A 12,019-nucleotide genomic window follows, 5' to 3' on the forward strand; every position below is an offset into this window, starting at 1 on the left:
AACGACGAGAGCAAATCATGTCCCTTGTTGCTGTGTCAGTTTGCTGTGGGCTCATGTATTATCAGTAGCAGAGCTTGAAATTTGACCCTTCAGTGTTGCAACTGAGACTCCACCATCTGAATTTCTGCTGCCTGGCAGATTTATCCAGCTACTAATGGCTCTTGTGGTAGGGAACTCAGCCCAGCTTTTCTTTCTCTGCCATGAGTGGACATCTTCTGAGTATGCTGTAGGCAAGCTGTGTCATTTTTGGAGGTAATGGTCACGTTCTGATGTTCGTGGTTGTGCTCTGGGTTGTGTGACAGGGAGCTCCTGGCTGCAGCAGCTGGGAAGCCCAGAGCAAGGAGCAGGAGATGCCTCTCAACAGAAATATATAAGAATCACAACTGCAGAGGCCTCTGTAAAAAATGTGTGAGAGAGAAGACAGCGACACAGATCCGGACTAGAATTAAACAATACTTTTGGTTGTTTCTCACCTCTTGTTTTTTAAACAAGACCCATAACTTGTAGATGAGCAGAGCTTGATTATCCCACAGGGATCTATTTTAAGGGGTGTATTTTAATGTGGCACAACCCACGGCTTGCCAGTGCCACTGAAATTGCCAGCTTCATGCCTCATAAAATAGCTGATGTTTGGGCTTGGCTGAGCAAGTGGAGATGTTTCTGAACTGACTTCAGCAATCTTTCTGTAGGGCAGCAGTTGGCTTGCAGCAGATGAAGTTGAGTAATCAGGAGTTTGTGGCTGAAATTGGAGCCCTACACATGAAACATGCTATGTGCAGGAGTTTGTTTCATTTGGAGTTGTTAGGAAGGATCACAGAGATTCAAAATTTTGTACCTTTTGTTCTGAACCTGATTAGCTGCTGGGTGAAAGAGCCTATCAAGGCAGATGACTTTTAAAGGTTGCTCCATGTGCCTGTATTTATTGACCTTTCCTGGAAACTTGGTTTTTCTTATGGGAGCCTAAGCATTCAAGCTTTAAACTTTACTGTGATTTAGAATAATAGAATAAGTCATAGTCTTTAATCCTTACAAGAAAAGTACTTTAACTGTCAGTTTCATTAGTGACTGGTTCCTTCTTGCTGAAATATCTGAGCTTTGCACAACTTTTTCTGTTCCATTTTCTAAAAGCACTTTAAACTTTTCTTTGTGACACTGATTTAAAAATTGTTATTCAGGATCTCTAATTGAGCCCTTTGGTCCTTTGTGAAGTTTCTGATAGTTCAAGTTAATTGTAATAAACTGTATTATGAACTGTAATCTGCTGCCTTCCTCTACATACAAACTATGTGAAGCAGTCAGAGTTTTGATGATATGCTACCAGATAGAGCAGGCAGGGAGTGTTTGTTTGTTGTTGTTGAAGTTTGCTTCACAGTTCCTGCTTTTCAGGGACTCAAGGATTTTGAGCCCTGATTTTCATGGTTTCCTCTTGAAAAACTGGATGTTTAGCATAGTCTTGTTACCACATATTAGCATTAAAATAAAAGAAGGGAGAGGAAAAACCCAATCTAGATCATCTCCTCTGTGAAAATTAAGCATTTGACCATTGTTGCAATCAAGCCTCTGCTTATGAGTGTATTTTTTGTATGTGCAGAATAAAAATCTCACAATGCAAATATTTGCTTCTATTACTGTTAAGTACCAAGTTCTGTTCCATAACAAGAAGAATCTGGGAGCCTCTCATTTATGTTGAACCTTTCTTCTTCCAGTCTGAGGACTTAGACTGGGACAAAACTTCATATATGTGCTTAGAACAAAGCAAAAGAGACCTAAAAAACATAGAATATTTTGTGCTGGAAGGCAATTTTAAAGATCATCTAGTTTCTCTAAAGATCACCCCTCTGGAGTGAGTAGGGACACTTTCCAATAGGTCAGGTTCCTTAGAGCCCCAAACAGCCTAATCTTGAATGTTTTTGGAGATGGGGCACCCACAACAGGGTGACCTGTGCCAGTGTTTCACCTCCCCCATAGTAAAAAAAATAATTCCTTATATCCAGTCTAAATCCATTCTGTTTTATTTTAAAACCATTCCCCTTTGTACTATCACAACACAGCCTGCTAAAAAGTCTGTCCCCACCTTTCTTATAATGCCCTGTAAGTACTGAAGGGCTGCACCAAGGTCTCCCTGGAGCCTTCTCTTTTCCAGGCTGGACAATCCCAACTCTCTCTGTCTTTCCTCAAAGGAGAGGTGCTCCAACTCTCCCATCATCTTCTGTCCATCCCCTGGACCTGCTCCAGGGTGTTCATCCTTCCTGTGCTGAGAACTCTCTTAGTAGGCGCAGAATAATGGAGCTATAAAAAGCTGCCAAACTTAGATGAGCTGAAAGAAAAGCTTTATTTCTAAAGATACACAAAGGGAATTACATAAGCTGTGGCTGATGAAGTGTGTCTGAAATGTTGACACAGTTATCAGGTGACTGGCATTTCATTCCTCTTGCCAGGGATGATGGAGCCCTGCTCAGCATTCAAACCTACAGAAGCTGGTCTGCTTTTTCTTGGAAGTGTAGGGTCCTCCTTTTTAGGAGGCAAAATAGGAAACAAAAATATTTTGGCTCTGTGCAAATGCTTGGTTAATATTGATCAGCTATCCATCATAGCCAATATTAGGAAGAATAAGTTTTAAGACAATATTTTCCTTTTTCTGTTTCTGTCCACCTAACTTGCAAGCTTCTGGCTCCTTTTTATGCCATGGAGGTGAGCTTGCAAAGTTATTCTGGTGCTTTTTGTCACTATGAATCTGGCAAAGCTTCTACAGCCAGGAAACTGTACAATGCATTATCTCTGCTCCTTGCTGTGGAGGTTATATTAGATGATCTGGAGTTTTTGGGCTGATCTTGGACCAAAACACTAGAACTCCCATAAGCAGCACCAGAGCAGGATTAGGTATGTAATCATTGAAAAGCTTTATACAGATAGGTAGGCCTGCTCCTCTTCATATGGGACATTTTTAACTGCTGACAATAAGTATTTTTAACTGCTGATTTTTTTTTAAATGAGAACTGGTGTGATCAATCACATATTTCATTTAGAGTGAAAGTTTGACTATAATAAAATGAAACTTTAAAAGGAAAAAAAACCAAACAACTTGAGAGGAAAGCAAAGATATTCCAAATATACACAATCCCTTTTTGATTGTGAAAAGGATTATGTGCCATGGTGGTTATTTGTACACACAGAAAGAAATGCCAGGCTTAAATTCCATTTAGCTCTTTAGGGCAGCTGAGCTAATCGATGAATGATGACCCAGCATATCAAACCAGTGGGTTCTCCTAACATCTATCATGGAACTCTACCCAAGATATTTGGAAGCAGAACATCAAAAATGAATGTCATCTGGCAGCAGCCAGATCACTACCAGAGCTAAAACAGCCATGAATGCTGTGTATCTGCTTACTGGGGTGCTGTGGTGGTGAGGTGGCTGCAGCCCACAGCCCTGCATCCCAGACCCCAGCACACAGCTCCTGGGCCACACATAAACGTTTAGATGTTAGAAGGATGTTTAACTTTTATATGTAAGTAACACTATGAGGCATGCAGGCCTCAGATAATCATGTTAGTTTTTGTCTGAGCACCATAGCAGGCATAACAAAAGCATATGACTCGAGTGAGGTCACTCACCCCTTTTCTCCTTCGATGCAATCATAGGGTGGGTTGAGATCTGCATTATGCTCTGCATTTGAAAACCATGCCCTGACATTTGTACATGATGCCATAATGATTTTAAAAGTTTCTCCAAAAGCATATTTTTCTGTGTTTTGTAGAATTATAAAAGGTAGCTTTTACCTCTCTCTATTGTTCTTGCTGCTGAGTTGCCCTTGCAGTTGCCACTGAAGTCTCTGCCTTACAAAGGATTGCAGCAGGAGGCCTCAGAGTTTCAGAAATAATAGAATATGATGTACTGAAAGGGAAAATGAAGAGAATCTTAAAGACTGAAAAAAATACTTAATAACAAAACACTGCTTTTTTTTACTATCTCAGACTCATTTTTTATCTAATCAAAACTGGTTCTTGCAGTTATTTGTTGTCTTTTCTATAGTTTTAATGATACTTTAACTGTGTCCTACATCTGATGCAATTTCACACACCAAATTCTGTGTGGGATGTTTTTTCTCTTTCAAAAATGAAATCTTGGCCATGATTCTGATTTCTTCCTCTCCCTTCTACTTTTATATGCTTCCTATATTTTGTCAAGTTTTTAATTCTTCTAAATATTTTAATTCTAAAATCTTCTGTTTTCTTTAGGGAACAGCAGTATTACAGCCTGGAGTCTTACCAGCTTCATCAGGTAGGAGCCATTTAGTTATTTGCTTTATTTAGCAACGATGTTTAAGTCTCAAATTTTGATAAGAGAAACAGGAGATTTATGGAAGCAGAACTAAATACTATATTGAGAGATGTCCTGTTCTTGGTTGGTTTTGCTGCTGCAATTCATGACTGGCTGTTATGAAATACATTGTAATCTGTGATAACCTTGGTTGAAAAGATGAGTATATTTATTTTTTCCATTTTTTTTCATTAATATGTGGAGGTTTAAAGTTGTCAGATTCTTTAAAAAGCTGTTTAGTGCCTTTTCTGCTTACACATTCAAAGAACACCAAGAATTTTTTTCTTTTTAGGCTGTATTAGCACCAAAGGCAAACTTGATTTACATGTTCAGTGTGTATAGCCAGTTTGCTAAATAACAGAAAATCACAGGAATGAATCTTTACCAGGAGCATCTGGGAGATGCTTCTGTCATGTCAGTGAAATTATTGATTGACCAACAAAATCACTAATGAGAGGACACTGAGTATCTGACCTGGAAAAATTATTTAGGCAAAGGCTCTGACCATCCCTGCGCTGTAAAACTCTCTATCAGTAGAGTGTGTTGGTCACCCAAGCTCCCTGTCTAATGCAGCCAGACTGGTCTGGCACCTTTGAATCATCATTTTACTTCAAAGAAAACATTTCATAAGCATTTGGTTTTGTGTGATTTGTCTTCATCTTAGACCTAGGAGAGATCTGTGCAAAGAACTTGGTTAATATCTTAAATGCCTTTCCATTCCTTAAATAATTTATCTGATAGTTCATCAGATCCATTAAATTTCATAGGATGCCCACCTCCAATAGACATGGAACAGTTCTTTGTGCTTGGGTTTCTTTACTACTTGAAAAAACCTTGGCAAATACATAAAGCAGTGTAACTGATGGATACTCGTGTGAACAAATCCAGTAAGAGACTCAGGATCAGGAGGTGTCTCTGGAGAAGGATAGAAGTAGCTCGCTTCCTATGTCTGTCTTAGCAGGAGAAAATCCAGAAGCATTTAGCAGATCTTGTTGCTAGTTATTCCACTCAAGTCAGTGGAATTACTCTTGATTTATAGAAGTGTAAGTAGAAGCCCAAATCGGATCATTAATTTTATCTTTCCCTCTGGTACTCAAGTTTCTAGTCCTCCACTCAAACCAAGGAAACCAGAACACTTATGATTAAAGTGTGTGTAAATACAGGCAAACTTCTGCTGCATGTGGTGGGCAGAATGTTATTTCTGTATGAATTTCAGTGTCAAGTTAATTTTGGATGCAAACAACATCTGTCAAAAAACTTAATCTCAGACTATTCATGCATATGAGGGAGTCAGCTGTTTTGATAAACCCTATCATAAAGCAAAATGGAACAGCAGAACTACAGAACAGATTTTTACATCAACAGAAAGAGAAGATGCAAGACTGAAGATGTTTGAGCAGGTGCATTTTATTGTCTGGTACACTGGGAAAATATAGTTTAGGAAAAGAGCTCTTGCAGGAATAAGTATAAATGCTTGAGGCAAATGCAGCATCTAAAGCCAGTGAGTGAAGTCTGAAGTTTTCTTTGTGGAGTTTGACCATTCAAATGCTCTAATATACCAGTACAATTTTATTCTTCAATACTAAAGCTATTTTTCAGAATACAAAAGGAACTGAAGTTTTCTGTGTCTCATTGCATTTTTATTGTCCTTAGCTATTTCATTTAAATATTATTATTATTATTATTATTTCTTTGTATTAAAGTTTTGCTTTTCATATGTGTGAAATTTAAAGTATAATTGAACTTGACATTGCAAAGCTTTCATAATAGCTCTGTAGCTTTTGAATATTTAATCTAAGATATTAAGTGAAGGTCCCAGGGTGCTGAGCAGTCATTCCCATTGTTCTGTTGGACCAAAGGAACTGCATTAGAACTTGTCTATGATTCTCTATCATGAGAGATTATTATCCATTGCTGAGTATAAAATGAAGGCACATTAATTTGAGGTAACTACTTTCAAAACCTGTATTGTGCACATACATGGCAAGATACCTCTGCTAGCATGGGTGATTGTCCAATGACCCAATACCCAGATATAAAATTCCCTAGTGTAGCAATTCACATACTCACAAACACATTTCTTCTTAACCATATTTTCATTCAAATGCACTGTAGAATGCACAAACACATTTCTTCCTGGGCTACTGGTGCCCACATGTTTGTGCAATATTTTTGCTCTTGAATGTCTCAGTTCTGTAGCAAGACATGGAATTAAACAGTTATGGATCAACTGTTTGTGTATTTTTCAGTTTATTGGTAGAGAATATGAGTATTCCCTTTCTCCTTTTAGTTAGATATGCAGAGCAATAAACTCAGCAACTTTAGAGAATTGTATTTCATTCTGATGGCAAATAGAAAAGAGTTCTAAATATGGCAACACTTCTAAGTTGTATTACTAGATAAAAAAACAAGTTGAGGTGAATAATTTAATTCTGGTTTAAATAATTTGGTTCCTTTGTTATAAATAACTTTGTAAATATTGATTAGAAAGAGAGACTGAATTAGATTGCTTGAGTTTGTAGGAGGAGAATGTTCCCATTGTTACCGTGGTTTTGTACTACAGATAAAGGTAAGGGATTCTTTGGTGTTGTATGATGAGTGAATGTGTGCTCTTAAGTGCAATAGACTGCATTTATAGCTATGATGGACCTCAAATTCCATGACAGGAGGTTCAAAAATAAGATTCAGATCTCCTGAGACTGCTGGGTTCTGGACACACCTTGGCTTAGTACATTTTGTGTGAGCAGCTCTCATGGGACCTGCACAAAGACTCTCATGACTGCTCCAGAAATCCTGCAGCTTGATCTGGTGGTTGCAGTTTCAGAGATGTGTGTAGGTCTTTTTCTCAGGAACTGCTTACGTGCTTTGAGTTAAGGGATCATGAATAAGATTCACATTCAGTGTTGAGAGGTGAAACAATAGACTGCACATTCCTTCACAGAGTGGTGAGCTGAAGAGCTTGTCATTATCTTCATTATCTTTCTGGTAATACAAACCACAGGATTGTAGGGAAAATAGGACTGAAGCAGTTGTCTAGAGAGAGCCTCTGCCCTGAGCTTGGATGTTCTGTGTATGTCTGACAGATGTTTGTTCAGTTCTGCAGTGAGAATCATTCATCTTCCTTGAATCATCCCCAGACCTCTGCTATTCTTACATTTACAATGTATTTCCTAGCAGCTGTGCTGTTTCTCATGTCTCTCTTGTAATTTAGGCCTCTTATTTAAATCTTGTTCTCCTTTCTATTCCATTGCAACACCTTGGATAAGGTAGGATATAAGGTTCCTAATAGATAAGGTTCCTAATAGATAGGAAGCTCCAGCTCTTACTCATAAGGGCGAATGATTTCCTTCAAAATATTTGTATTTTCTCAGTTGAGTGGAACTCTCACAGCAGCCCTCTTTTATGAATGATGTTTAAACCATGAGGCTGTTCTGTGTGGAGGGGAAATGCCACTATTTTTGTCCTTAGGGAAATGCCTCTATTTCTGTCCTTAGCTGCCAACCCCTCCCAAATGAGCTGAGCAGACGGGATCCCAAGACTCCTGTTTGGAGAAGGGAGACTGGTAGCTGGAATAGCTTGCAGAAGTGCTTAGGGACTCTGCAGTCCCTGGAGAAGGTGTTTCATTCCAGCTCTGTGCACCATATTTCAGACACTTTCATCCTTTCCCAATGCCCACAGGGGAGCTGGTTGCCTGGGCATTCCCAGGAGCCAGGCCCAACACTGAATGTTTCAACACTCAAATTAAACTTCCCCAGAGGAAGGTCCGATCTCCCTGTACCTCTGTGCCATGGGCTCTGGCTTTGCAAAAGGCAGTAGTTGAATGGGCAAGTAACAAATATGCTCCCAGGGAAGCAGTGCACTTTCAATATTGCTTTCTGACTTGTAAATCATCTCTCTTCTTTTCCATTTCCCCCCTTGTTCCATAGGAGCAAATTCATCAGCATTCCAGCAGACACTCTGGCTCTCTGACAGCCTCTTTGCTTGCAATCCCAAACCTACACAATGCTTGATGGGAAATGCTCTGAGGGGACGAATTAGGGAATAAACTTAAAATAATGCTATAGATTGGAATTCAGCTAAAATATCACGTGAATGCTGATTGTGAACATTGTATCTCTATCTAAATTTTTCTTAGGTAGATAGGGAATTAAGGCAGGCAGACAAGAAGTAAGACTAAAATTAAGTATATAACAGGTGCTGAAAATGAACTCAGCTGTCTGACAGCTTAGCTTTTCTGATGGAAAATGAGGTGCTTTTTTTGTGCATTTTAAAATATTTTTATTGCATACCTATGCAGCATGATAATTTTATTCCAAGCTTAAGAGTCAGCTTTTAAGGAATTAATTCAGAGCAATGAGAAAAGAATCTGGGCCATATTGTGGTGGTTATTGTTGCTTAGGTTGAATTTACAATTCTCTCTTTTTTTCAGGGTTTGTGATGTCAGCTCTTCATATGTAGGAAGACTAAGTGCACTCTGACATTTTTATTGAGCCAGTAAAGGAATGTGTGTTGGACAGTGTCCACCAGAGATATGTCATGTCATACCTTGTAGAGCTAAACACTGTCATAGAAAAGCATTTTTTTCATGATTAATGAAATAATAATTCATGATTAATGAAACCCTGCCATAATATGGCATGCTCTTTCTTGGTCCTGCTTTATTCTACGAGTCTGCTCAAAATAATTCCCTAGGAGAAGAAATACAGGAGCTCAGAAAAAGTAAACTGATTAAAATACATATTGCATTTACAAGCTAAATGTTTGCCATGGTGAGTGTCTGAATTAAGAGAGGCCTTTTGCCAGGGGGGAGACAAAATTGTGGGGAAAGCATTCCAGTGGTTGATCCCAAAGCTGCTGCTTCATCCTTTGGGCTGAGCAGATCCAGCAGGTTCCTGTTCCCTGTATTGGGGTGACAGAAGGTGCTGAGTGCATGGCACAGTGACCCTCTAGCCTTGTCCTTTATTTGTGATTTGCTTCCCCATGCCTTCTCTGACACTGAAGTCTGGGGAAATTACCTATCCCGGCCTTCTAGAACACAAAGGTGAGGACCTTATTTGCACAAATAGTGATTATTTCAAATATTTTTTAAAAATTTTAGTTTGGTGTATGATCTTCATCCCTGGCCAGTAGATCCTAAGCTTTATATGTATCAAGATTTTTGAATTAAATATATGTAAAGCGTCTTTAAAAGTGTCTTTAAGACAACAACAAGAACAACAAAACCAAACCAAAACAAAACCTCAAAAACAATTAACAAACCAAAAAAAACCCCAACCCAGACACTGAATCTCCTGGCATAGGAAAATGGTAATAATTCTACCTTAATGCTTTTGCATTTTTAAGATAGGAGGCTGGGCTGGAATGGCCCACAGCATGGGAAGATGAATAATATCTAGAGGTAGTTGGATCCTCTGTTATTTTTTGCACAGACTAAATAGACGTATTTGAGGAGCAATATTTGAACAGAGTGCTTGAATGCATTTCTATTTTTGAGAGATTCTACCACTTTTAAAGTTGTCTATTAGAGAGACAGGAGGCATTTCTGAATATGGAGAAATCTGTAGAGCAAGTATTTTTAAGTATCCCCTTCAGCTTTTGTGTCTTGCAGATAATGCCATTTGTATAGCAGAAAATACATGAAATTACTTTGAAAATCCAAAAGAACAAACAGGGAAGTTTTGTAGGGCAAATACACAGCAGCAGGAAGTCTCCTCTTACATTTACATGAAGCAACCTCCTGGTGTATTTGCAGTGTTTCTCCTGTCAATCTGTCACTTTAGCCTTTGGATGCTCTTTTAAGCAAGGTGTCTGTTTTCAGAGGAGGAGATGGGATGGTGCTTGGGTGAGTGGGTCAAAGTTCTTCATGATAAAGCTAGTTCTAGTTCAACAAGAAGCAGGGTTTTATCACAGGATGTGGTGGTTTTTTCTGTCCTGACTCCTTGTCAGGAATTTTAATAGCCCAAACCTGAAGAGTTTGTGACCTACCCCTCGAAGGCAGAGCAGAGGCTGGGCAGTGAGAAGTGATCACTTAAATCAGTAAATGCAGTGCAGGGCTGTGAGTGTCTCCTCACTGGCCATGCAATGATAGGTCAGAAGATTTGAAATTGTAAACTGGGCTCAGTTTATAGTTTATATTCCATCTTCCCTCTGTTTTGTTCTATTTTTCATGGTTCTTTCTTGTAGCACATGTGCTGTAAATTGTCCTTGTTATTGAGGAATGGGCATAAAGCAATAACTATGAAGTTAGAAAAATAGTTGTCTTCTCTGACCTATATTAAACTTTTGAGTCTAATCAAATGTCAGAATTCAAAATATCCTGCAGATTATTTTGTCACATTTTGAATGCCTTCTTCCTCTTACACATTGAGGGGAGTAGAACAGAAGTAACTCTCTTGATGAGATACTCACTTCTGACAAAGACTTGAGCAAGTCAGCCACAGAACTGGATTGCAGGGGAAACTGAAAAAAAAGTATCCTTAACAATCCCTTGTAAAATGAAAAGAATAATGGAAGGGAGTGTCTGTCTCCTGCTGGATACTTTATTTGCTCAGAATTTATCTTGCTAACTTACTTTTTCCATTCTTGCAAGTGTTATCCTAGAATTCATGAATAAGAAAACAAACCAGTTTATACAGTAGCTGAAAAGAAGAAGGAAGAAAATATCTAGGTTGATCTCTGTTGACATGTGTTTATATGATGAAGTTCAAAGCTTCAGAAAAATTCCCTGAGAGATTTGACTATGTAAATAGTTGTTAGTTGCCAGATTTGAAAATGGGGAAAATGCAACAGGTCAAATCCTGAAACATTAACATAGTTCTTTTAAATAAGCTCTGAATGGGAAAAATTTAAACTTGACCATAAATGGATTGGAATATCCTATTGTTTTAAATCTCTTTTCCTATCCTGGGTGTTCTTCACAAATCCTAAAAATGTTGCTTAGAATCCACAATTCCTCTGGAATAATTTCTGCTGAATTGCATTAAGTTTTTGAGGGAATAATAAACCCAACCTGACACTAGTTTTGTGATGAAGGTGGAATTAGCATAAGGCTGTAATCTTTCTTCAAAGTAAGGTGAGGCTTTTGGCTTCATAAAACATATTCTGATGTTCTTAATGCAGAGAGAGAATGCACTGATGTGAGAAAAAGGAAGATGAGTTACAGTGAAAATATAAGTAAATCAGCTAGCCTGGGGCTGTCCTATTTTTGCATTTATTTTTATCAGCTGTCTTGTTAAAAGCAAAATTCCAAATAACATTTTTAGGTTTTAAGTCCTCACCAGAGTTATACAGTCTGTAAAGGGTCTACAATCTGATCTCATTTCTTAAAATACAAGATCAGATTCTCAGTATGTCATACTTTAAAACTGAATTTTGTAGCTTTGGATTATCCTATATATGCTTTCATGTGCATGAAGATAACAAACTAAAGGCTTTAGTTCAGTTGTGCTCTTTTGAAATAATTTTTTTTATTATTGTTTTAATCCATTGTCCTCATTAGGTGAAATAATGATTGGGTTTTTAGATTTATTTTATAAAATGTAGGATTAATTTTACAAGCTTGGAAACTCTTAGATTTAGAATTAAAATTGTATATGTACTTTATACAGGAGGGGAAAAAAATCCAAATTTGCCATTTTCTTTAGATTCCCAGGCCATGCAGTTTTCCTAGATATTCAGAATATTTATCTTATACAATTT

The 12,019-nt window shown here is 38.0% G+C and overlaps 1 protein-coding gene across 1 annotated transcript in view; it reads left to right on the top strand.

Moving 5' to 3' along the window:
• The window catches only part of DOK7 (docking protein 7), a 60,056-nt gene that overhangs the window by 39,022 nt on the left and 9,015 nt on the right, over positions 1–12,019 (top strand). Inside the window, 1 exon segment of the mRNA XM_063401548.1 lies at positions 4,240–4,282. Coding sequence (XP_063257618.1) covers positions 4,240–4,282 — 43 coding nt within the window.

Source organism: Prinia subflava, chromosome 7 (assembly GCF_021018805.1).
Source record: "Prinia subflava isolate CZ2003 ecotype Zambia chromosome 7, Cam_Psub_1.2, whole genome shotgun sequence".
NCBI classification, from domain to species: Eukaryota; Metazoa; Chordata; class Aves; order Passeriformes; family Cisticolidae; genus Prinia; species Prinia subflava.